This window comes from Anarhichas minor, unplaced genomic scaffold (assembly GCF_050575085.1).
Source record: "Anarhichas minor isolate MPS153535 unplaced genomic scaffold, ASM5057508v1 ptg000136l, whole genome shotgun sequence".
NCBI classification, from domain to species: Eukaryota; Metazoa; Chordata; class Actinopteri; order Perciformes; family Anarhichadidae; genus Anarhichas; species Anarhichas minor.
Genome location: NW_027466582.1, coordinates 21,501,884 through 21,528,991, shown reverse-complemented (window position 1 = coordinate 21,528,991; position 27,108 = coordinate 21,501,884). Strand labels below are relative to the sequence as shown.

The 27,108-nt window shown below is 41.7% G+C and overlaps 2 protein-coding genes across 5 annotated transcripts in view; one reads left to right on the top strand and one right to left on the bottom strand.

The window, feature by feature from the left end:
- The window catches only part of selenoi (selenoprotein I), a 43,039-nt gene extending 18,538 nt beyond the window's left edge, over nucleotides 1-24,501 (bottom strand). For 2 of the 4 annotated variants that reach the window (XR_012951483.1, XR_012951484.1), the window contains exons 1-10: nucleotides 24,299-24,499; nucleotides 21,612-21,680; nucleotides 18,738-18,846; nucleotides 17,378-17,452; nucleotides 16,473-16,735; nucleotides 16,282-16,390; nucleotides 16,144-16,192; nucleotides 15,873-16,053; nucleotides 15,587-15,766; nucleotides 11,939-12,121 (exon numbers count right to left, since the gene is read on the bottom strand). Coding sequence is in view for 2 of the 4 variants with exons in the window: in XM_076083525.1 (XP_075939640.1) it covers nucleotides 12,017-12,121; nucleotides 15,587-15,766; nucleotides 15,873-16,053; nucleotides 16,144-16,192; nucleotides 16,282-16,390; nucleotides 16,473-16,735; nucleotides 17,378-17,452; nucleotides 18,738-18,846; nucleotides 21,612-21,680; nucleotides 24,299-24,355 (1,197 nt within the window). In the remaining 2 variants the exon portion in view is untranslated. Of the gene's footprint in view, nucleotides 1-11,425; nucleotides 12,122-15,586; nucleotides 15,767-15,872; nucleotides 16,054-16,143; nucleotides 16,193-16,281; nucleotides 16,391-16,472; nucleotides 16,736-17,377; nucleotides 17,453-18,737; nucleotides 18,847-21,611; nucleotides 21,681-24,298 lie in introns of those variants that run through there. The other 2 variants (XM_076083525.1, XM_076083526.1) reach the window with 2 other exon arrangements.
- A 370-nt stretch (nucleotides 24,502-24,871) lies between these two features.
- On the top strand, nucleotides 24,872-26,664 carry ost4 (oligosaccharyltransferase complex subunit 4 (non-catalytic)). The gene is made up of 3 exons (XM_076083528.1): nucleotides 24,872-24,878; nucleotides 25,677-25,812; nucleotides 26,537-26,664. Exon 2 carries the CDS (start codon nucleotides 25,678-25,680, stop codon nucleotides 25,789-25,791), a length of 114 nt encoding a protein of 37 aa, XP_075939643.1. The 5' UTR covers nucleotides 24,872-24,878; nucleotide 25,677; the 3' UTR covers nucleotides 25,792-25,812; nucleotides 26,537-26,664.
- Nucleotides 26,665-27,108: the final 444 nt, after the last annotated feature.

Genomic DNA, 27,108 nt, shown 5'->3' with positions numbered 1-27,108 from the left:
CAGTGTATAAATGTGTGTGAATGGTTGAGTGATGAAACAGTGTTATGAGTGGTCGGAGGACTAGACATGTGCTGTATAAATAGTTGAACAAAGAGCTGCATTGATTCAGGCAAGGACAGCCAAAGATACAGCACAGCAGGAGAGAGAGAGAGAGCTGAACGATGTCCTACGGGTTCTTAAGACCAGGTGAAAACAAGGTGAAGGACTCCCTGTCAACGAGAGCGAAGATTCCCTGGTTTGATGAAATGGTTAGAGAGGTGTGCTGCTGTGCTCTATGCAGCTATCCAGACAAAAAAGCATGTAAGACATTAAAGCCTTTTGGCTTCATCTGCAGTTTATTTGAGTTATTTTCATGAGGACAACTCTACAAGTCAATATTCAAATATAATAGGATATAGCATACAAACCATTTTAGCAGAAATCTCATTCTTGACATTGGAAACAAACAAACTAAATAATCAAACATTAATCTATCAAATGGTCAGGTAGTCGACTACTAAAGCCACTGGTCAGTGCTGTGGATGGTAGTTGATGTTTTAAACTTAAAACAATACCTGTAAATATCTGCACATGGTTTTCACTCATTCTGGTGTTGCACATAAAGACGCTCTATGCCAAAGTTAGAACAGATTTTATTTATTTCCCACAAGAGATTTTCTCTATATTAGGTTTTGTCTGTGCTCTTCTCAGTGGTTTGAAGTAGGAAAGACTCAGTTGGGAAAAGGAGATGTCATTTGATTTTACTAACATCTGAATCCCATCTGATGACAGTTTGTTTGTTTGCTTGTTTGTTGTCAACCAGGCCACTGTCAATCAAATCTGATCAAACCAAAACCACTGTCAAATGCGTAATGAATAATTCATAAAGATGTTTTTGTTTTTAATTGTTTCACATTCAGCAGTGGCGGGTGTAGGAAATTTGGGTTTAGAACTGTGTTTTAAGAAATGATAATAGAAGTGTTTTGGAATACATAATTAGAAGATTCATAATTGTAGAAGTGTTTTAGAATTTGTAGTTAGAAGTGATTCGTAGTTAGAAGTGTTTTAGAATTTGTAGCACCTTTATATCTATGTTTGTGAAACTTGTGAAGTTTTTGCCAAAAGTTGCAAATCCTTATCTTTTTATATAGAATGTTTATCATAGAAGTGTTAAACCATAAAAGACAGTCATTGAATGTTTTAAACTGTAAAGAATAGTATGTTGGGAGTAAGGGACAGATAGATTTCTAGACAGGCAATTACAGGTCATACCCGTGCGAGGGTCCTGCGAGGAGGAGGAGCCAGCTGGATTTAGCCAATAGGAACTACGGACATTATGGGATGTTTTTTGAACTATGTAAGGCGGGAGAGAAAGAACTTCCGGCCTCTTGCTCCTGTTCCACTGTGTGGGTGGTAACGTTTTTCGAGGTGAGCAGGTCATATTCTGTGTAACTGTAAATAATGTACTTCACTATGCAATTGTTTTAGCATCAGAAGTATTAAATGCTTTGTTTATAATTGAAACCGGCTGTCTTTGTGTAAGAGGCTGGATCACATGCGGTTTCCCCACAGTCTAGAGGTTCCTTGAACCTAACACGGGCCGTGTTGTGCTATGTGGTACATATCACTTCAAATGTTGAGTTTGATATAATTACTAAATCAGTTTTAGTTTTTTTCTTCATTAAAAACAAGTTGTACAAATAATATATAAACAAGCATATTAAAGCTACTGCAGACGTAAAAACAAATGCATTTAACTTACCAGAGCTGCTGTTCACTATTTAAAGACAAAGTCCATCCTCCTTTCTTTGTTAACAAAGAGTTTATAATCTCACGGTTGTTCAGTACATCCGTGTGTTTTAGTTCCAGTAAGAAGTCCTTCTTGATTCATGGACGCCAGTGAAGACAGTGGAGCCTCCCCAGTTGTATTTCTTGAATATGTTTTAATGTGTTTGAGGGCTGAAAATGTCCACTCCACAGAGGCAGCAGATTTTGGGATTGTCACCGCCCAACATGTCAGGCTAGCCCACTGACCAATCACGTATGGCTAGGACAGCTAGCAGGCTCTGGCACGTCAAAGAATACGCCCAACATGTCAAACTAAAGATCTGATAGGTTGAAGACTATGACAATCAACAATATCGTCCCCATTCACTTAACCTCTATAGCCCTAGCCCTATTTGTAGGCCTCTGCTCAAAAATTGCATACCCATACTAAAGAGAGTCTATTTCTGCAACTACAAGGTCTATTTTAATAATTTAAAATTGTATAATACAGGTAACACTTGTGAGATGTGCTGATATGTGTAAATATTGTGTATATGTTACTGGTTAATAACATATACACATATGGCACAGCTCAAATTGAAAAGTTCCAGGTTCGCCTGAAAAAAAAGCACTTTTATTGAACTTTTTTTTTTAAATAATGCTGATTGAACCCTAAAATCACTCCACAGTCATAGCACAACAGGTATCTGGTCTGTCCAAGCTAATTTTACTTAGCAGGCCAGTATAAATGAGGTCTGAGTACAGAATTTCAAGCCAAATTTTCATTTTTGGAACCAGATTTTGCGCTGCTCTATTTCAATTTTATATACTATATAACTACATATTAACTATATATTCACTTGCTTTATCACTAAGAGTGTTCAATACATCATAATAAAGCAGTTTGCAATAATTTTCAGCCATGTCCAGTTATTTCCAGATGTCATATGTGTCATTCATGAAAAAAACCTGCTCTGACTCAGTGTGTATGTGGGATTTGTAAGGCCCGTGATTTGGGGATTTCGTTATATGACACGTCGTTAGGTCCGGAATAGTCCATTGAAAGCCGTCAGGGGTGTTATTTGGAATGCTGAGGGACATTAGTCAGTAAAAATCTTGATAAGGTGGGCTCGACCCCCATGCGAAAAATAGGTTGGTCCAGGCGAAGAATGCGGGCCATTTTCGCATGCCAGGTCACAGCACGTTCATTTCAATGCAGGCAGAGAGACGAGGAAACGGAGCACAGCGCTGCAGCAACTTTCAATGGATTAACTGTTTTTTTCCGGACAAAAATCGCCAAAAGGTATGTCGATTTTCAATTTTATTTCTCGAGAGCAGTGTGCGATTTCTTGGGGTTTGTCCTGTAAGTTTTGAATGCTTTGTCGGAGGTCTATTTGGACACGCTGGGTCGACGCCGTATCGAGCCCTCGTGCGAATTCATGTATCCTTCGGCCATTTTCGCTGCCGGCTTTGTGATAAAAGATGAATTTCTGCTGCATAGTTGGCGGATTTTTTGCAGAAAAATCCTGATATTGTGATAAATCTTCTAGTGTATTGAATTAGTTTGTGTAGAACTGTGTATAATTGCGTAAAATGGCTTGCATGACGATTTTGCTCGGACTTTTTTTTTTTTTCGATATCAGAATCAGAATCAGAATCAGAACCGTTTATTGCCATGTATGTTGAACACACAAGGAATTTGGCGTGACGGGAGGTGCAAACATTTAACAATCAACAACAATCAGTGCAAGTAGAAACATATTCAAATTTACAAGAGATATGAAATATGAAATGAAGTAAGATATAAAATAAATGAAATATAAAATAAAGATGAAATATAAAATAAAGTGAAATCTAAAATAAAGTGCACAAACTAACAGAAACTAACAGATAACAGGACTATAAACAACGAACAGACGACAGGACTATAAACAAGTGAGATGTAAGTGTAGTGTAAAGTGTCGAGTGTAATAGAAGGGATGCAGGGGAGTGACCGGTGGGAATTTGTCCTGGGGTGACAGAGTCAGTGAGGGACCCAGGCTCTGTTAATGAGCCCGACTGCGGACGGGAAGAAGCTGTTCGTGTGGCGTGAGGTCTTGGTGCTGATGGACCTCAGCCTCCTACCAGATGGAAGTGGCACAAACAGTTTATGTCCAGGGTGAGAGGGGTCGGCTACAATCTTCCTTGCTCGCTTCAGGGTTTTTAGTGATGGAGCTGATGTTCAGCTCCCACTTGAGGTCCTGGGATATGATGGAGCCCAGGAAGCGGAAGGACTCCACCGCGTCGATGGGAGAGTCACACAGAGTGATAGGGACATGTGGGGCTGCAATCTTCCGGAAATCCACAACCATCTCCACTGTCTTTCGAGCGTTGAGCTCCAAGTTGTTCAGACCGCACCAGGTCACCAAATGGTCAGTCTCCCACCTGTAGGCGGACTCATCCCCACCAGAGATGAGTCCAATGAGGGTGGTGTCATCCGCGAACTTCAGGAGCTTGACGGACTGGTGACTGGAGGTGCAGCTGTTGGTGTACAGGGAGAAGAGCAGAGGGGAAAGAACGCAGCCTTGGGGGGAACCGGTGCTGATGGTCCGGGAGGCTGAGACGTGTTTTCCCAGCTTGACGTGCTGCTTCCTGTCAGACAGGAAGTCTGTGATCCACTTGCAGGTGGATTCGGGCACGTGCAGCTGGGAGAGCTTGTCCTGCAGCAAAGACGGGATGATGGTGTTAAAGGCAGAGCTGAAGTCCACAAACAGGATCCTGGCGTAGGTTCCTGGGGAGTCCAGATGCTGGAGGATGAAATGAAGGGCCAAGTTAACTGCGTAGTCTACAGACCTGTTGGCTCTGTAGGCGAACTGCAGGGGGTCCAGGAGTGGGTCAGTGAGGGTTTTAAGGTGAGACAGGACAAGGCGCTCAAAAGACTTCATGACCACAGAGGTCAGGGCGACGGGCCTGTAGTCATTAAGTCCTGTGATCCTTGTTTTTTTGGGGACGGGGATGATGGTGGAGACCTTGAAGCAGGCTGTTACATGGCATGTCTCCAGGGAGGTGTTGAAGATGTTTGTAAACACCGGAGACAGCTGATCGGCACAATGCTTCAGGGTGGAGGGGGAGACAGAGTCTGGGCCGGCTGCTTTGCGGGAGTTTTGTTTTTTAAAGAGCCTGTTGACGTCACTCTCCAGGATAGAGAGAGTCGTCACTGGGGAGGGGGGTGGGGGGGGGGGGACACTGTGATGGGTGATACAGAGGCGTGGGCCCCTGCTGGGATGGGGGAGGGGGACCTGGTGGTCTGGGGCTGGTTGATGGAGCTGTGGGGGATGGAGTCAGGGCTGTCCCATTGTCCATCAAAGCGACAGTAGAACTCGTTCAGCTCGTCTGCCAGGCGGAGGTCGTTCATGGAGTGGGGGGTTTTAGGCTTGTAATTGGTGATCTGTCTAAGGCCTCTCCAGACAGAAGCAGTCATTTGCTGAGAGCTGGTGTTGCAGTTTCTCAGAGTACAGACGTTTAGCATCTCTCACCGCCTTACTAAACCTGTACTTTGACTCTTTGTACAAGTCCTTGTCCCCACTCCTAAAAGCCTGATCCTTTTGCAGTCTTAGCTGTCTGAGTTCTGCTGTAAACCAGGGTTTGTCGTTGTTGTAACTCACCCTGGTGCTTGATGGAACACAGCTGTCCTCACAGAAGCTGATATATGAAGTCACAGCCTCTGTGTACTCATCCAGACTGTTGGTAGCAGTCCTGAATACATCCCAGTCTGTGCAGTCGAAGCACGCCCGAAGGTCCTCCATAGCTTCACTGGTCCACTTCCTGAATTTCCTCACCACAGGTTTACAGAGTTTGAGTTTCTGCCTATAAGCAGGAATCAGATGGACCATAACGTGGTCAGAGAGACCCAGTGCAGCACGAGGGACGGCGTGATAGGCCCTGCTGATTGTGGTGTAACAGTGGCCCAGAATGTTCTCCTCTCTGGTCGGACATTTAATAAACTGTCTGTATTTGGGGAGTTCATGGCTGAGGTTTCCTTTGTTAAAGTCACCAAGGACAATAACTAGAGAGTCCGGGTAGGTCCGCTCCACACACAGTATCTGGTCAGCGAGCGCGCTGTGCCTCCTGCACGTTGCCCTGCGGCGGCATGTAAACACCAACCAGTATAAATGAAGCGAACTCACGGGGGGAGTAGAAGGGTTTGCAGTTAATGATAAAATATTCCAGATCAGGAGAACAGTGCTGGAGAATCACTGTCACATCGTTGCACCAGCCACTGTTGGAGTAGAAACAGATTCCTCCACCCTTGGAATTGCCGGAGAGCTCCGTATCGCGATCCGCTCTGAACAGCTGGAAGCCAGCCAGCTGGAGCGCAGAGTCGGGTATCGATCCACAGAGCCAGGTCTCAGTGAAGCACAAAACGGAGGATGAAGAAAAGTCTCTGTCTTTCCCCACCAGTAGCTGAAGTTCGTCCAGTTTGTTGCACAGTGAGCGGACGTTTGAGAGAAATATGCCCAGCAGCGGTGTGCGGAATCCACGTGTGTGAAGACCCACGAGCACGCCGGCCCGTTTCCCTCTCCTACGGCGTCTCACTGCATGGGCTAAGGCGAGCGCACCTTTGACTAGAATGTCCAGTAATTCCACAGAAGTTAGCAGAAAAGTTGGGACTTTTCTATGTTATTTAACATGTCTGGACCATTTTTCATATTATTTGATGAAAAGTCCATTCGGAACCTCGGTACCGGTACTCGAACCCCAAATGGGGCTCGCTCGGGCTAAAGACAAAGGGATTCACTTGTGAGTCTGCAGGCCTCGGGCCTCTGTTCTTACCTAGAGACACAGAGGTGAAATCTGATTGGATAAAAGCTCTACTTAAAACAAGTTGCACTGGAAGCAGAGCAACTGAGGACGACAGTAGCTGTGCAATGAAAAAATAAGATAATGGGAAAAATATTTTTATAAATTATAATACATAGTGTATTTAAGAAAAATTATTAAATTATAAAATAGATATAGCTTTGTGATTCTGTTTAGGCCAGCAGAGAAGGCCTTGCAGGCCCTGACGGCCCACCACTGGTTTTTTGTATTCTCCATTTTCTTTCAGTGAAATGTTGGTGTCACTCTTTGGTGAATTGTGTCAGTTAGCATGTGGCTAATGTTAGCTTGTTAGCTGGTGAGAGAATGGGAGAGTAGTAACCTAGCAACAGCAGCAGTTAGTGGCTGTGTCATAGAGGCCAAACTGTTTTAGACTTTTTTACTTGAAATCCTCATTCAAATCTCTCCCGTCAGTGTACATTTGTGTCATGTACTATAATATAAGAGTTTGTAATGTAATATAAACCTTCTGCCTTGGATAGGCGTTTTAGGCAAATTTTACAGGAGTGATAAGAGGTTAACTTAAAAAATAAAATATGTGTGACTAAGTGAGCTACAATAAACTAAAGTTCAGGAATAGTTATTTATTAAGACTAACACAAATACGTTTCTACTATTTTCCTAGTGTTGTAAATTGTTTGATTGCATGTGTACTTTTATTGTGAAGAGCATGAAACAGGAAGTGCTTTTACTTTGAGAAGCGAGAAGTAGCATGGTACGTGTATTATTGATGCTAACGATGATGATGATAAAGAAAAACCTAGATGTCGGGTGCAAGAGTGCGCTCTGTTTACTGTAACAGTTGTTATACTGCAGTTTCAGACAGTAAAAGTGTTCCGTACAAAATCAGACGTGTGTTGGTCGTCTTTAGAAGCTCCACTTCACAACACCTAGAAAATGGCTGCCACTAATGTTTTTGTAGTAATATAGATGAAATGAACACCGCTGAAGATCATCACTGATCTCACTAATTAGTATTGACCAGTGTGAAGTCACAGTTGTCCATAATGTGCTCCTTGCAGTTGTCCAGCAGCAGCTGATGGCGGTTAAAGACGATGCCCCCCCTGAGTGGAGCCCCAGCCTGCACCAGGATGGAGAGGACCATGGAGGATCGGAACCAGCCAGGAGTCTGGATCAGGATATTCAACCAAAAACTGATGGAACGGCTTCAGACTTATTCAGACTTCAGACTTATGAAGACAGTGACAGTGATTGTAAGCCGTTCGGATGTGGCGTTTGTGAGAAAAGATTTATCCGACAGGGAAATCTTAATATACACACACGAGAGTCCACACAGCAACTACACATAAACACTAGACGGACCTTCTGGGCCTCCACCTTCAAACTGAACTTTGTCTTAAAGCTCTCTGGCACATTCTCTTAAAGATTACGGGAGGATTTATGATCTCTGTTTGAAATGTGTCATTCCCTCCGAGTCAAACGTCACAAACGTCTTGCACATGATCCCTGTGGGTCTTAAGAGCTGCTGTCAGCAAAGATGATAAAAACAAGACACGCACAAGCTTTTACTGCCAGACAAAGCTGTGAGTGAAGAGCTACCTGACTCAAAGGTGTCAAGTCAGCACACGGTCACACTAGAAGACTGTTCAAATGACTGAAACTCATTTTAGAGGGAAATGTGTGCAGAAACAATACCATCATCATTCTCCATTATTTGTCCTCAACTGCTGCAACCATCAGCAGAAAGTCATGTCGGCTATAGATGTGTGGTTCTGCAGCTCCACCTGCTGGAGGCTCTGTGTAGCACAGCTTCTTCTGCTATGAAGGTTAGAGTGCTACGCTTAGAGCTTGCTACATGTGCTTCACATGGGAGGTCAAAGTGTGTAAGCTTGTGTGTGTGTGTGTGTGTGAATAAGTTAGCTGCTTTTGATTTTGAGAAGTGTTTTGATTGGGTTAGTGCTTTAGGTTTACTGAAACATGTGTAGTTTGGCGAAGCATGATAATGCCTTTGCAAACTTTTTGTAATAAATGTGTGGAAGCAATGGAGACACTTGAAACGTCATTGACGCCAACAAACTAATTGGGGAACAGTCCATGGCGAGATGTTTACAGTGAGCGAATAGAATGACTTGAGATGTAAACGCTTTACCTGTCAAAGCACAGACGGCCCAAAGCTGCCCTCTGCTGGTCCCGCGTGGATATACAAGGAACTGGAGATTTACTCAACCTTCTAAAAACTCATGAAAGTTGAAGCTTCTGGCTACGACACCATAAAGTGGTTAAAGGAAATTCACTTTTATTTGTTTCTGCACCGTCCTCTTTCACATGTTAAATACAACATCACACGGAGCCACACCAAAGCCAACAACTATTTGAACAGCTGGGTTCATTGATCCTGGGGGAGCACACCACCAACATGACCAGTCTGTTTCATTTCATCCAATATAATTCACCTGTCAGCTGGATGACAGTTGGTTTATTGGGTTCGATCTTCTTTCTCTGCTGCCTCATTTGAGTTTGTTTTGTTCAATGGCACACAGTTCCTCAGCCAGCTAACATGTTTCTATTAACACAGCGTTGTTTGTAGTGTTGGCAGCCTGGGATGAAGGTCCTCACACCCAGAGCTATCCCAGAGACAAGACCAGATCCAGATCAGCCAGTGGAGCAGCAGAGAGAACTGTTAGAGCTAGGAACTGCCACTGAGACGGTTTCTTTTCTTTGAGCTTTGCAGGGTTAGGAGCACCTGCTGCCCCATGTTTGTAGAAATTGGTCTACCGGATAACAATAGTAGTTTAAAGATTAAATAAAAATGAAGAAACAATCAATGTATTTGCACAGACATCCTCACATACATAGAACACTCCCAAACATTAACAGACGTGTACACGTGGATGTGCACATACTCAGACAGTTCATGTCCACCAGAAATATCTCAGTCAGTTGTTCTAATGCCACTAAAATATAGTGTCCAAAGTCAGTCGTGGGGGAAATCAAATTTCAACTAATATGATCTGCAAGTTGCAAGTCCCCAGTTGCAGTGCAGAGGTGCTGCAAACCAACATGGGCTACTTTATGGGTATTATGGCAGTAGAGTGTGATCTCCCCATCATGATAGCACTATAGGGACACTACAACGACGTGGTGACCATCTAAATCAGTGTTACCTCAACACTTCTAAAACAAAGTACAAAACTTCTGGAAGTGGTAAAATGTAGAAGTAAAATGAAGCTCCAAGTGCATTTTTATAGTTTTCATTTCCAGTGTATCTTAGCTTTGCTTGTACCTCTTAATCAAAGAGCATTGTCACACTTACTGTATACGAGATGACTATTATTGGGACTTCACATTCAGACTTACATAACCGTTCACAAGGCAAGTACAACAGCTCCCCAGCAGCAGTCTGAGACGCAGACTCTGGGCTGATGGTGTAGCTGACGAACCTCTTTGACAGGGGCAAGTGAGCCGTGACATGGAAACCAGAACACAAACAGACTTTGTGGGCTAGAATTGTCCAGTTTGGTTGAAAACCACTGTTTAGAAATAATGGTGACGAAGACAACCTCGTGGACAACGTGAGTGTCTCTGGGGCATTAATCTCCTGTCAACAGATACTGGAGATCTGGGAAAGTCACGTTTCATCCAAAGGGTCAGGTTACACACAAAAGAATGGATTTCCTCTGACCTACAGACAAAGAGGAAAATGACAGGTGACACTGATGATCGGTAAGCCGAGTCCAGTCTGCAACCGCTACTCAATATGCAATTTCACCATGGGACCATCATTTGAATCACATAGATAAATAGTGCTTCACAGACCGGAAAGAAAAACTGCAACAATCCACAAGTGATGGGCCCAACAGTATAAAAGGTGTGATGGTGTGTGTGAGCGGTGTTGAGGCGTTTGTGTCCTGTGCGACGGCTCGTTCCCTCAGAGTGAGTCCGCTCCGTTACCGGCTTTTGAACGCACTCTTCATTCAAGCGCTGCGCAACTAAACCACAAAACATTGCCATGGCAACAGATTAACAAAATACTACCAACTATATATGTATATAAGAAAAGTTTAAAAAAAAGAAGAAAATAACAACGCATCAGCATGAAGACACGACACCTCAGAAGGAAGGAGAGCCGGGCTCTCAGAGGTCAAAGTTGAGGGTTAGTAGAATTCAAAAGGTCAGAGGTCACCTTGTTCAGTCATAATCCAACTGTGTTTACCCTCAACAACAGTCATCACAGAGCAGAATGTGGACTTAATTAGAGAGAAATTTATACAATGTTTTACAGGATTAATCATATTTTTCAGTTTGGAAATAAAATGCCCCAACCCTCTTAACAACACATTTTTTTTGTGTGTGTGTGTATATATATATTAATATTTACATATATATATATTAATATTTACATATATATATATTAATATTTACATATATATATATATTAATATTTACATATATATATATATTAATATTTACATATATATATATTAATATTTACATATATATATATTAATATTTACATATATATATATATTAATATTTACATATATATATATATTAATATTTACATATATATATATATTAATATTTACATATATATATATATTAATATTTACATATATATATATATTAATATTTACATATATATATATATTAATATTTACATATATATATTAATATTTACATATATATATTAATATTTACATATATATATATATTAATATTTACATATATATATTAATATTTATATATATATATATATATATATATATATATATATATATATATATATATATATATATATATATATATATATATATATATATATATATATATATATATATATATATATAAACATAATCACTGGGATTCATCCCATGTAATGATAAAAAGGTGAGTGAACCTTTAAACTGTGGACATAGCTGTGGATGGACACAGTTTAGAGGCTCGGTTGGGTTTAAAACAACACTATTTGAGGCATTCTTTTTAATATAATAAAACTGAAATGTTTCCCCAAGGCATATTATACATTCATAATACTATGTGAGTGCAACTGTTTGCGTGTGTTTGTGTTCGTATTGGAGATATAAATGATCTGCACTAAAGCAGAATAATGTGTGTGCATGTGTGTTTGCGTGGCTCCTGTCCTCATGACTGAAGCACATTTCCGTAGGAAACAATTGCACCTCATTGGTTCAACCAAGTTAGCCAATCACCAATGACGGAAGCCAGAGCCCCTGGGCCCACCCCATCGCAGACACCAGAGTTTGGTTGGTAATGTGTGATTGAGTGTGTGTGTCTGTGTGTGTGTGTGTGTGTCTGTGTCTGTGTGTGTGTGTGTGTGTTTGGGGACAGTGGAAAGACAGTCCATTCCACTTGCAGTGTCCTCATGGATGGAGGGGATGTGGTTTCCGTGGTGAAGAGAGTGAAGTGTCGATAAGCCGAGGAGAGGAGGCGCCTAAACCTCAGCTGCTTTCAAGCCGACGTGCTCCTCCTGTCAGTCACTGCTGGGCTTCTTCAGGGAGAAGGCCAGGATGCTGAAGTGGTTGCTGAGCTGTTGTACCTATCAATGGAAAATAACATAATTTTGTACCGCTTTCATGTGTGCATTCAATAAAAACAACTTTCATAGATTTCAACATTGAGTCGTTTTTATCTGGGCCAGCAGGCCATTAACTCATCATCATCATAGTCCTGTGACAGACAGAGATACACAATTGTTTCTATTTTTGTCAGAGCATTGGATTTATTAATTGCTTTTAGTACAGAACAAAAATTTCAACAGGAAAATCAGCAACTCTAGCTTTAAGCCACATGCCGTTTGTATCTTGTCAGGTTTTAACTTATAATACTGTATTTCTGGTTTTCACTTTCTGGTAGTTAGATGTTAGAGAGTAAGCTGTGAAGACTGATACCACTAGCATATTTCTCCATTACTAGAAGGCTACAGCCAGCAGCCAGTTAGCTTAGCACAAAAATAGGAAATGGGTAAAGGCAGCGGCGGGCCGTGCATTTTATACCTGGGCCTTCTGTGCTGTCCTACTGCGCTACAGTTATTTGTTTCTATTGGTGTAATAATACACATATTCATATTAAACCATTTGGTACGAGGCTTACGAACCGAACAATACGTTTGAATAATACTAGTGCAGTTGGAAAATGTAGAAGCTTAAATTGTGGGAAATATAATGTTTTCGGTGGACTGCGCTCACGTAACAGACAACGGGATGTGTGACCTTTTGAACCCGGAACAATAACAAAAAACAGCTGAGGCCCCGCATCTGTTCAGGGAGGCTAAGCTAAACTAGCTTAGCGGGGAAACAACAGCAGTAAGTTGTTCCCTACTGATTCAAACAGAGAATCAAATGTCCGAAATAACCCCGCGATGACGGGATGCTTCGTCATTAACGGACGTTCGCCGACCGCGCACCGAACGAACACTCGAACGCCGGCCGGTGTTCGTTAGGTGGCACTGTTCTGGCACCGGCCCGCGAACACCGGAGCGCCGTTTCCCTGCGAACGTGTTCGTTGATCTCTAGATCCACTCAAGTCTCCAAAGGTTTTCAAAAGCACTGTAGTGTCCTGCTGTGCTATGGCGTCCTCCGGTTAGCATAGCATAGCTCCAAACACCAAGATGCTCAGTTAAAATGAACCACATTCCCAGCCATAAAATGTGCAACGCTGTCAGCCAGGAACACCGTTCATACAAATCCTTTTCCTGGCTGAGTCAGCCATTGAGTGTTAAAAAAACAAAGCTAGGTAAAAATAATAATAATCTATACCAAGCAAAATGCAAAAAAATGTAATTTCTTCCATATCTTTCAATTTGAACTCTTACTACTCTGACTAAATTTTGCCAGGTTAAGTTTCGTTTCACAATAGTTACGTGCTCGCCCACTGACCAATCACAGCACACGCTGCACCTCACTGCAGAGCTGCACCTGGACACTGAGCTGCAGTAATGCTGACATACTTGTAAGCCAGCTAGCAGGCTCTGGCACTTCAAAGAATAAGCCCAACATGTCAAACTAAAGATCTGATTGGTTGAAGACTATGACAATCAACAATATCGTCCCCATTCACTTAAACTGCACATGGATTCACTTGTGAGTCTGCAGGCCTCGGGCCTCTCTTCTTACCTAGAGACACAGAGGTGAAATCTGATTGGATAAAAGCTCTACTTAAAACAAGCTGCACTGGAAGCAGAGCAACTGAGGAAGACAGTAGCTGTGCAATGAGAAAATAAGATAATGGGGAAAATATTTTTTATAAATTATAATACATGTAGTGTATTTAAGAAAAAATATAAAATAGCTATAACTTTATGATTCTGTCTAGGCCAGCAGAGGCCTTGCAGGCCCTGACGGCCCACCACTGGGTAAAGGGCTAGCTGGCTTTGACACAAGGTAAACCTAGAATGAGCGCCTCACTGTAGAAAAGCTCCACCAAGCAGTCATGTTGTAGTTTAAACTTGTCAAAATGTCATCATTCATAATTTGACAATAATTAGCAATCATAATTAGCATATTAATGTATGACCTAAATGCATTATGGCCAAAAACCTGTGCTGTGAGGTCACAGAGATCTTTGACCACCAAGTCAAGTCTGAAGTCTCTCCCAGATGAAATTATAGAACAAGAATAAAGACAACTCTTGACATTTTATCGTTATTTTCAGTGACAGTATCACCTCAAACTTCAAGATAAGAGCTGTTCCCTTTGAAAGATTGTCCACTGTGCAAAAAATAAAATAAAAGTAACCGTTATTTATTTCCATGTTATTTTTGTCAAAGCCTGAGAGCATGTCCACACTACACATGTTCTGCTACGTTTACACTGAGCGTCCACACTACGCCGGAGTTTCAGAGCACCGGAAACGGAGGAGTTTGAAAACGCTCCTGAGGACGGATAAGTTTGAAAACTCCGGGGTTGCCTCTTCGTGTGGACGGCGTAAACACATACATTTGGAAACGATCATGTGTTCACTACTTGATTGGTTCTTAGCAGTCACGACGTGTCCTTCCCTGATTCGTCACACCCCTATCACGTGACCCTTAACCGGAAATTCACAAACAACAACATTGATTACCGATCGACTACCAGGTTAATTCAACATGGACAACTGATTACAGGTGTTGCTGACCTTGTTGTCTTTACTACCAGCTGTTGTTCAGTTAAAGTCTGCATTATTACGGAGGAACCAGCTGTTATTGGAGCGATTAGTGAGCAGCGTGATCAGCGGCGTTATCAGACCTACGGAGCAGACGTCTGAAGTCACGGTTAGCGGCTTTGTGGAGGACGATGGACACAAAACGGAGGACTTTCCTGTCCTTAATAATGCTTATTTTGTTCTGCACAACTATTGTGAAGTCCGCAGATAAAATGTAAAGGAACAAAACATGAATTGCTCTCCAGTAGGACAGAGACTTCAGCCACCAGCAGAGCTACGAGTGAGCACAGACAATAACGAAACGGAGGAAACGAGTGAGAGACGTGTGTTGACCACATTTATGGACCATCATCTAGTAAACCTTTAAGTGTAAGTGTTGATTTTAAAGTGAATTTGATGTGAGACAGAGAGATAGTACAAGACCTGCAGCGCTGTAACCAAGTCTGAAAAATAAAACTTCTAAAACTTTCCACTAAATGTGTCTGTTTGAGTTCATAGAGGAAGATTTTAGAGAAGATCTTAAGTATCAAACACGACCGTTCATTATTAAAGACTTCTTTATTACTCCGTCGTATTTTTTAAACTAAGCAACCAATCTACTTCCTGTTTACACCGACACCCACCCGCATGCCCAGTGTACGTGAAGAGTCACGTGATATTGCCAACCCCCAACTTAGAGGAAAGAAACAGTCCGGCACATAACCCTCGGTAAAATGCCACATTGACACTATTACATTTCAGCCATAACATGTTTGATACTGCGCTGCTCAGCTAACCGGCTGCTATCTGTAGCTTCATATTTACTGGACAGACATTATTTTTGTATTTCAACAGAGGTGCTGTATGTGTATGCTCTTACCACTGAAACGCCAAAGTGGATGTGTGCTAGTATGACAGCGGCTGTCCACAGATAGAGCAGTAAGGTCTCGTTGGCGACCGCCCCGGTTACCGCCAACACCACCACTGGAGTCATGGGCAGCAACAGCCAGCTGAGCGCCTGGCAACGTGTGTTACTCATCTGACACACAATCAGCTTACACTGCAAGATGAATACATTCACACATGAATAAAGACATGCATTGCGTGGTTGTTGAAAGCACAACAATAAGAGTAATGATGGGTGTCAGAGATCAGCAGAGACTCACCGTAACATTAGCAAAGGCTGTCCCCACCATGAGGTAGAAGATCCTGGGCTGCAGCTCGAGGATGTTGGATGGAGAGAACACCACCCAAATGGTGGACAAGACGAAGAGGAGGACGGGAGAAAGGAAGGGCAGGAAGGCTTCGTACAGGCTGCTGTGCTTCAGAGTGTTACTGCGGTGACCTCTGCAGAACCACAGAGGGGGAGGAGTTCAGAGCGCTGTGTGAACTCATAACGCTCCAATATAATGAAACACTAATGAAATGTTGACTTACTTCAGGACATTGTAGAGGCTCATGGGTACGGTCACAGTAAAGGAACAGGCTGGCAACCAAAAGATATTCATTATTATAGGTGCACAGCTCAGGTGAGGTAGTGAATGAATGTACTCAGAGTGACCAATCACAGCTCACCGATGATCATAAAGGTGAACAGGTCTCTATAGAGAAGGCTCCACAGGATTGGCTGGTACCATGTTTCCACGCCGACCACAGCAGTGACCAAGTAAACAAGGGAAATTGTCTGGAAGGAGAGGACACATAAGATGTCAGGTCATCAGAAGGCTGGTATGTCATGGTGGGGACCGGTGTTTGTGTGTCCTTACCACTTGGCTGATGTCGTATCCCCATGGCAGAAACAAGATGCCAGTGTTATATTTCTCCCAGTGAGACAGAATGAATGAGAACAGCACCACCCACAGGATGTAATACAGTGTGGCCACACCCACGCCACTTTCCCCACGCCCAAATATGGAGTAGACGGTGGCCACGAAGAAGATGCAGGCCCAACTGTCCAGGCCGTGGTCAAACAGCTCCCCTAGTGGGGTGGAGGAGTTGGTGCGACGTGCCTGTTTACCGTCAACACCATCTACACATAAAAATAAGACATGGATCATTAGTACAGGACACGTGAACATTGATAAAGGAACACATAAACATACAGCCTAAGCTGCTGCCCACACTCACTGAACTGTACGAAGTTTTCCACTAAGTGTGAACTCACTTCACAGCAACTGAACTACGCTCATTTCATCCACACATGGAAGTGATCTGCAAACATACCCTCAGAACAGATGCCACATAGATAGTTGTATTATATTTATGGTTCACATAATGATTTTGACTCACTTTAGTGTGGTTCACAGAGTACATGGTTCCATACAAACAAAAACACAGAAGGAATTTGACAGAAGCATGAATCTGTATTTCTTTAGCAGCCAAACAGCCTGGTGAGTGTTGACAATGATCCTTTAGGCTCCACTCAAGAGTTTCCCCTAAACCCACTTTCTGAAGCAGGGCCCAATATTGGAGATTCCTCATTAGTCACATTTCAACACACGGTACCTTGTTTATCTAATGAAATATGACAGAAACAGAATGAAATATGTCCAAACCTCCAGAGCTTTTCCAGAGTCACTGTACAGAATATTCTCCATGAGGAAGAATTTGCCTCTGCGCCTCTCAAAAGTCAGAAGAACAACACACAAGGGCTGCAGGGGTTAGGACTCACCGAGCGTATAGGCCAAGAAGTTGAAGATCCCTGCAGCAACCCAGACCCAACTAGGCACGTGTTCATGTCCTGCAGCTGGGACACAAACACTTTAAATATGCAGCACACCACACATACACAGACACTGAGATAGGTATAGATATATCTATGTCTATCTAAGAAAGACAAACTTTCACTTTTCTCACTTAGCTCAAATTTCTTCAGGGGTTGGTTAAAATTGATCTTATCTCAAACGGAAGTAGGGGTGTCCCCGACTAAGAATTGACATTGTCCAATCTGATTGGTCAAGTCTTGCCCATAGTCGGATGAACATCAAACTGTGTCTTTTTTTTTTTTCTTGCACATCAATCCCCCTCTATTTAAGCCTTAGGCATCTATAGAAACATTGTAAAAACAAATAAACAACTAAAAACAAATGATTGGCTTACATACATTACTCTATTGGTTAGCTGTTGTGTCAGATAATCGACAGCACTGTTTGTTGTGTGTGAGTGAGTGTAGCTGGAGCGCTGTCCGTAGCACTGACGGGGACATCAATAGAAGGAAACATGGTTTCTAGTCCTTCTTGCTCTATGTGGTTGTAAATGAAACTTTGGGTCCAAATTCTATTTCCCAGCTGTTTCTACGTGCCTCCCCCTGCTGACTTTAGAGAATCATTCATACATTCTAAATATATCTAGTACTCTGATAGTGCTACAATCTTTTGGAAGTGCTCCGATTAATAAATGCAGACATTTTGAAATACCCATGTTGTTATGATCCTTTGTTTCCCCGCCACGATTCGACTGTGAATCAGGCTCCTTGTAGATCAAATCATTGAATAGTCACCCCTAAAGTGAAGGGGACGCACAGACAACTGTATAGAATGATAACTGCTGATGTGTAGGTGAAGCACCAACATGTGGGCTTAACTTGGACTAACTGTTCTTGTAAGGACTGACATTCTTGTGAGGACATTTTGACAGGTCAGAGTGTGAGTCATGTGAGCAAAAAGATATAATGCAGACATGATAGAGCAAAGTATCTTTACAGAGTAGTGCGTCAGTCTTTGTCTAGGTTCTACAGATCTAGTTGTACATGTTAGTAGTGTGTGTGTGTGTGTACGAGTGCAATAGGTTAGTGATTACACACAATCACTCGTGTATCAGTAAGTGATGGACTTTGTGTTGAATAAACAAAGTGGCCACATACATGCCTTTAGTTTTTCTCCACCCTCTGGGCAGATGGGTGAATTCAACTAGCAAAATATGTTTGTGTATATATATATATATATATATACACACACACACACACATAAACACATATATACACACTTCATCGCGCACTAGACAAAACACAGAAAGTATCACTGAGGACCTACCAGAGGCAGTGAAGTCAGAGTCGTAGAAGGCCAACATAAGGAAATTCAACACAAGGAACATAAAGCCTGTAAATGTAATGAGGTTTGGAGCCAACCATGTTGGTAGGAACTGTTAGGAAAGAGGTAGACAGAGACAAAAACATAGTGAGTAACAGTTGATGAACAAGTCCCTTGGCTCATAAATAGACTTCTAATCAGAATACTGACACTAATATCCAGACAGTAATTATTGTTGTCACACTTTTTTATGACAACATTCTAACTGTATGAGACAATATTAATCACCTTCTGCCCTCAACTGGTACTGATCTATCCTCAAACTTTGAAACAGCTGTAAAAAAAAAAAAAAAAAAAAGTAATTTAATATATATACACACACTGCCTTTCTCCCATCAACCTTCCCCAATCGACTTCAACGCTACCCGTCTCTTACACCCCATCCTGACTAGCCTGCTTAGTTAGATATGATCAACCTGTCTTTACTAACAGACATGTACCACAGCCCTTTAAAACATCTGTAATTAAACCTTGTTAAGAAGCCCACTCTTGATCCAGAGGTCTTTAGGTCTGACCTTCCCTTCTGCTCTAAGATTCTTGAGAAAGCAGTGAATCAGTTGTGTGACTTTCTGCGTAACAATAGTTTATTTGAGGATTTTCAGTCAGGATTTAGAAAGCATCATAGCACAGAGACAGCTCTGGTAAAATAACCAATGGCCTTCTAATTGCATCAGACAAAGGACTTGTCTCTGTTCTGGTCTTGTTAGACCTTAGTGCTGCATTCAAAACCATAGACCATTACATCCTGTTACAGAGACTAGAACATTATATTGGTAAAGGAAAAGAACCGCACTAAGCTGGTTTGAGTCTTATTTATCAGATCGATCTCATTTTGTACAAGTTAGTCATGGAGTTCCACAAGGTTCTGTGCTTGGACCAATTCTATTCACCTTCTATATGCTTCCTTTAGGCAATATTATCAGTCTTTACTCCTGTATTAGCTTCTCTGCACTGGCTCCCTGTAAAATCCAGAAAATATTTTAAAATCCTTCTCGCCTACAAAGCCCTAATTGGTCAGGCATCATCATATCTTAAAGAGCTAATAGTAACATATGATCCTACTAGAGAGCTGTGCTCCCTAAATTCAGGGTTACTCGTGGTTCCTACAGTCTTAAAAAGTAGGATGGGAGCCAGAGCCTTCAGTTACCAAGCTCCTCTTCTGTGGAACCAGCTTCCTGTTTCAGTCCGGGGGGCAGAAGAACTCGCCACATTTAAGAGTAGGCTTAAGGCTTTACTTTATGATAACGCTTATGGTTAGAGCCGGCTCAGGTTCATAGTTAGGGCCGGCTCAGGTTCATAGTTAGGGCCGGCTCAGGTTCATAGTTAGGGCCGGCTCAGGTTCATAGTTTGGGCCGGCTCAGGTTCATCGTTTGGGCCGGCTCAGGTTCATCGTTTGGGCCGGCTCAGGTTTGCCATGGACCCGCCCTAGATATGCTGCTATAGGCCTAGACTGCTGGGGGACTACCTAGGATAAATTGAGCTCCTCTCTCTCTCCTCTTCATCATGCATTCATGTCCCATTAATGTGCATTACTAACTTTGCTTCTTCACCGGAGTCTTTGTGCTTTCTTTCCCTAAGGTCTCTTCCTTTTTTCCCCTGTTCAAAGTTATTTTGGGGGGAGTTTTTCCTGTTCTGATGTGAGGGTCCAAGGCAAATTTGTAATTATTGGTATTGGGCTATACAAATACAACTTAATTGAATTGAGTTTTATTGACAGTTACATAACTATGTATTAGTTTGTTGCACTTATTGTATTCGTATTAGTTTGTTTCTGCACTGTACTTTTGCTCTGCTTTATGCTCTTAGATGCTTGTGTAAACAAGGAGATGCACTTGTGACTTCTGGTGACTAGTAGTTCTCTTGAATACCTATGTTGAATACACTTACTGTAAGTCGCTTTGGATAAAAGCGTCTGCTAAATGACTGTAATGTAACAAATTATTTTAGGACAGGGATGGGAATTTTGTAATACCAATATGAGGTTGCATTCAGGTAGAGATTAAAAAGAAAAAAGAAAGTCTTGATATAGATAAGCAAATAAGTGTTTCAGTGTTTCAGTATTTTATCAGATACACAACTACATTCAAAAGAAGAGTGTCTCCAGAGACTAGAAAAAAACATTCCAATCAGAGACTGATGTGTTGTTACACAGAAAAAGAAGGTGGTGGATGAAGCTCGTCTTGTTAAGCTTCCTTTATACTCGCATGTAAGCACACACACAAAGGCGTTAATGCTCAATACACCGTTTGTTGCAGTATTATCCAAAATACCAGAGGGCATAAAAAAAATGGATCGTGAAGAAGGAAGCCGAAAACGTTTGTTACCAGCAAAAGGCATTAACCGACCTCCACAATGCTGAAGAGGGATTGAATTTAACCGTTAACTCATATCTCATATCCATGGACTACTTTATTGTCTGTAAAGAAATAAGTCACGTATCAGATGAAACAAAAACAAACTATTTGATTTGGCAAAATATATACTTAAATTAGATCTTTAAGACTTCCTGTTTCTAAAGCATCTAAAACGAATTGGCCATCTTTGTAAACTCCTCAGACACGTTAATAATGCTTTTATCAGTGAACTATTTGTGACAGTCGTGTCTGAAACGAGCACATAGTTACAACAATTCAGAAATGCACGCGTGATGCTCAAGCCGCGATGATGTCCTTTTCTGGCACGCCTCTCGCGCCGGCTTCACTACAACAAGCATAAACCTAGCTTTACGGTATCACAGCAGGTGGTTGGAATCCTCATTAATGATGTATTCCCACACACACAAACACACACATCCAGAGCTCAACAGGTCTTTCTCACCTTCACCACGAAGTTCCAGAAAGGGTGCATGACGTAGACAGAAAGGGGATTGGAGTCCACTGCGCTGTACTGCAAAGAGACACAAATCAGTCAGTCAGAAGGTGAGAAAAAAATAAATAAAACAGTTCTTTGGTTACATTTTCTTACATTGGATTCATCTCAATGCAAGAGGACTACGGCTTGTTTTTATATTAAAAATAAAAATGCCACATGGCATCACGTGTAGCTTCTTTACTGGATCTTTTTGGTGGCATGTCATCATGCAAATCAAAACAAACCTGATCCCAGTCTGTTACTTTATCCGAACATGACGCAAATGTATGCGTGCTACAGTGTAATGTACCCTCTCTTGTGTTCATACAATTTAAGGTCCTTTTTTTTTTCGTGTTTTGTTATGCTATGCTTTCTTCTTTAGAATAAATGCTGTCTCTCTGATGTCATTTTTCCTTGGAGTGCTGTTTTCTGTGATTCATTTCAATGTTTAGACTTAGATCTCACTCGCACTCTTAGTTTACTTGAAATGAGATGGTGATCTGCATTTTTAGGTGGCTACAAGAGGCTTAGTTCATTTTTACTTCACTATTCTCACAAGTGTAGTAGACTCACTGGTGTTCATATTAACAGCTACAAACATGTTTACTAAAGATATACCAAAGCAATTAACCCTACAGCAGCCAACCAACCAAGGGCCCATTTTACTACACAGCACTCTTGCTCATACGTTCACACACTTGAAATGGGTCTGCACAATGGACCATCTCATCCATTATCAAGAGTTTTCTAAATGAATAATCACAGATTACAGGCGTATTGACAATAACTCAAACACTTCATTTAGAACCTTCACTGTGGATAGACAGCCATGATGCTAATGTCAAACCCACAAGATAACCACTGTGATTAATCATCACCAAATATACAAAACACACACTGTAACCATTATCCACACTCAACTTGTACAAACATGAAAGCACATACGTGCATTGCACAGTTGCCCACAAAGACATAAGGGAGGCAGCAGTCTCTGTAAGTGTGACAAAAGATGAGAGGCAGGAAGATGGATGACAGCATGAAAGACAGAGCGAGAGGATTAGTGAAACTATCTCATGTGCTTTCCATTTGCATGCTTGTTCTGTGCACCTGTATAGTACGAGCACTGTGCACAGAGTACAAACATTCACTGACACTCCACCAGCTATGGATGCTCGAGGCATAGTAGCCAACGCATGGAGTGTGAGTCACTCAAGAAGCCTTATTGTAAAAAGCTCTCACTTGGTAAACAGTTTCACAGCAGCAATCAAAGGAGGCAGATCCGTACATCATTTAAGGGCAGAGATGATGACCAGGAAATTACAAAAGTAAAGAAATGTCGCTGTCTAAGAGCTGGTGCAAAACAGGCAGATGTAAAATAATGAGGATTCTGCATGCATACAAAATGTAGCCATTATGTACGAATAAACTAACAGTACAGTCTTAACACATGGCACAAAGCTGTATATCTAATACATGAAGACACTTTTTAAAGCTGAATTGGCTTGTGTTGGTCGATCCTTTAATAGCGGCCAGTGACAGGACAGCGAAAGGCTCTTTGTATCAGTTCTGCCATGTTGATGCTCATCTTTTTGGGAAAAAACTGAACACTAAAATGTTTGTGATATGCAGAGAAGATGCTACTGTTTTAAACAATTCAACAACATAGTGCTATGGTCGCTCGAATTCTGAGAAAAGTGATTTCACTTGTCAGTCCTGGTTTAATGTCAGTGTTTCCTCGGCAGTGTACTGGTTCCCCTCACTTTACCATTACACCAGCTATCTGCTTTCCTTTCTCTTCTGTGGTTGCAATATAAGCAAACGTCAAAGACATGGCCTTCGATACAACAAGCAGACGTACGGTGGACCTCTGAAATGTGTGAAAACACTAAGTAACGCCGTCTTTCATTGCCAAGCACAGCCGGAGAAAGAGTCGCTAGCTAACTATTCGCACACTTGCGTCAATGTCAAGCACAACATGGCAAACTACGAGACTTCCGGCAGTCACTTTTCAAAATAGTACGTTTCTAGTTCGTCAACATTAAGAAATGTCGTCATTTGTTTTGTTTTATTCTATTTGCCAGTCTTTTAATAGCACGGTGAACAATGCGTATATTTCGAGAGGCATACAGCTTGAGTGTCCAAGCACCACACAGAATATTGAGCAAATACTTCCCATTTCCAAGGGTGCCTTTCACCTTCCGACTGCAAGCTTGACGGCTATCACATCAGGGGTTAGGGAGTACCACTCCATAAACAACATTATTCGCATATCAGCATTCAAGATACAATCAAAATGAACATAATCATATCATACTGCAGTTAGAACTAACGAGGAACGCCTTTATTTTCTTGGGGAAATTTGAGGGGCATCTTGTATGGTTTTAGCTAACTCTGGCTACCTTCATTTTGTTGCCAGGGATGCACCCTGTAGATCGTTAGCGCTAACTGTTTAACGCGCACACACACACACACACACACACACACACACACACACACACACACACACACACACACACACACACACACACACACACACACACACACACACACACACACACACACACACACACACACACACACACACACACACACACACACACACACACGGCTCAATGGCTAGTTGCTAGCATGCTATTACAACATATTAATCATACCTTGTATTTGTCGAAGCCCGCAAGCTGGTCCTGAGTGACATAATCGTAAAGAGCCATGGTGGTACAGGCTGGCTCCAAAAGGACATAAATGGATATCTGTTCCTTTGGAAAAGCTAATCCACACGTTAGCTTCCGAGGCGAAGTACCATCTAGTTTGGCCGCTGTCGTTGACGCCGGGTGAGCTGATGTCGAAACATTTGAGCCACTCCTACGAGCGCAAACATCTAACGTTAGCGGACTGGAGCTCACTACTGCCACCTCTGGCCTGGATGTTTGCGATAAAAAAAGAAAAAACAGTATGAAATTATGTCTCATGGTCCAAAATGACACGGTTTTATTATTCATGTTGTCACTTGAGAAAACGAATACGGGCAATGTTTGCTGATAATGACGCAGCTAACGCTATATTTAATAAGTGTTAGTTGGTCACAGCGGTCCGCCGTCTAGTGCTCTGCTGTGCTCTTAAACGTGACGTGGCTTTCCGCTCCAGCCGGAAGAAAGGGGCAGATCTGCTTGTTTGATGCTGACCAGTTGAGTTATTCCTCGATCCGAGAGTAAAAATCCCAACCCAAGGCATAATGTAAGTACTAACAATAGTTAAGTTGTATTGCAATAGGTGTCATTTTGTAATTTTCGTAAATCTTCATATGTAGCGTTCTTCTATTGGTTAACGCCAGTGCTGGTTCTAACGTAGCTAGTTAGCTAGCTAGGTTAAAGTTACTCAGATTGATGGTCCAAATCGACCACGATTTGTCAGATTTATTGACAACCATGTAATCCATGATAAAGCGAAGATTGTTACAATAATTTTGATGATTTTTGGATTCACATACAAGCTAATCATGTATAGGATACAGCGACTAGCAGGTGTTAGCGTTGTGTCTACATGAGACGTGAACGCGTACAACGTTAGCTAGCTATTAGAGATGTGATTATGCCAGTGGGTTTGGATGCTTTACCTTAACCGTACATTAAATCGTATACAACGTTAATCTCGCTGCTAAACATTTTCTAAAGATGTATTTTTTTTCTTGTTTTTTTAATGTTGAATGCATTTTTTCCAACTTTCCAGACAGCCACATATTACCATTTTCAACACATTAGAAATTGATAAATTACTTACAGAGATTTAAACGTCAACATCATGCTTCCTCTTATTGTGAATATCAAATAGTCATGGATGTAACCAAGTGATTCCGAGATGTAAAAGGTGCGTTTGACTTTGGGGAAACGGATGGATGATGCGAAGTAAACATGACTGAATAGTAAGGTGACTAAAGTGAGCTAAACACTGGTATATTCCGTCGCTGCTTTTAACGAAAGTCTCCGTGTTTTTTTTTAAAGACTGAATCAGCATACGTGTCTTCATGCTTTACAGAATGGTGACGGACGTGCAGCTGGCTATATTTGCCAACATGCTTGGCGTGTCGCTGTTCCTGCTGGTCGTGTTGTATCACTACGTTGCGGTGAACAACCCCAAGAAGCAGGAGTAGAGGACCAATGTGACAGGAGAGGTGAGGGCCACTAGTGTCAAAGATCGAACACGGTGCAGCGCTGTGATGTGTAGCTCTGTGGTTGCTATTGTCAGTCATGTTCCACTGTGACCTCCAACAAGTCACATTTTCAACTCAATGCGACATTGTTGAATTAGTTCAATAATTCCCTCTAATTGTATACCAATGAAAGTGAAAACTGCAGGGTCGTGATTTGTTGGTATGACACAGAATCATGGTTATATATATATAATATAACCACGGCTATACTAGTATTATTATTTGTCACATTTCTATTACTATTACTGCTTTTGTTATCATGGACATTCTATTATATCCGCGGCTGTTATTATAGTTATACTTTTTTTACTTAATATTTCTGCTATTGGTGCTACTACTATCATGAAAGGTATCATTTCTGTGTTATGGATTAACTCTGTTGTTCATTCTGAACACTTGACATCTATCACACTTGTGTCCATCCTGGGACAGAGGATGTTATGTGCTGTACAGATTGTAAAGCCCTCTGTGTCAAATGTGTGTTTTGTGACACTGGGCTATACAAATGAATTGAATGAGTTGCCACTTGATTATTGAGCATCAGTAAATATGTGGAAGCATAAATGCTTGTTCGTGACCTCTCATAGTCTCGTTCGACAGTGGAAGCACATTGCGCTACAAAGAGGATTATTCTTTCTGAGGTTTAACACGTGTGAACCTGCTTAAAGTCTTTTCCTCCCCACAGGTGAGATAGGACTCAATGCCACCACCAAGGAAACAACATTCCCCACTTCAAGTCCCAAGAGATGAATTTCTTTCTACGGTTGCACAGTAGTGTTTTTTTCTAATAAAAATGTGTGAATGCCATTTGCATTAATGTGTCATGTATTCCTTTAGTTATGCAGGCACACTGTGGCTCACTGGTCCTGCAATCCTGCATCCTTCAATCAGAGGATCGGCAGTTCGATCCCCGCTAGTCTATGTTGATGTGTCGGGCGAGACACTTAACCCCAAATTGCTCCCGTAAACTGCGACGTGTGAATGATGGGCAGGTGGCACCTTACATGGTAGCCCTGTCATCAGTGTGTGAATGGTGACATGTCGCGTTAAAGAGCTTTGAGTGGTCGGAAGACTAGAAAAGAGAAATGCAAGTCCAGTCCATTTACACTAGATACACTCACATTAAGGTATATTGCAAAATGCAAATAAAAAATAGGGAGCTTTTTCAAGTTCATTTATTTATACTTCAAGTTTGATTCAACACAGTATCAGTCACAGTGTAAGTAATTTGCCAAAAATCAGTTAGATATGAATATT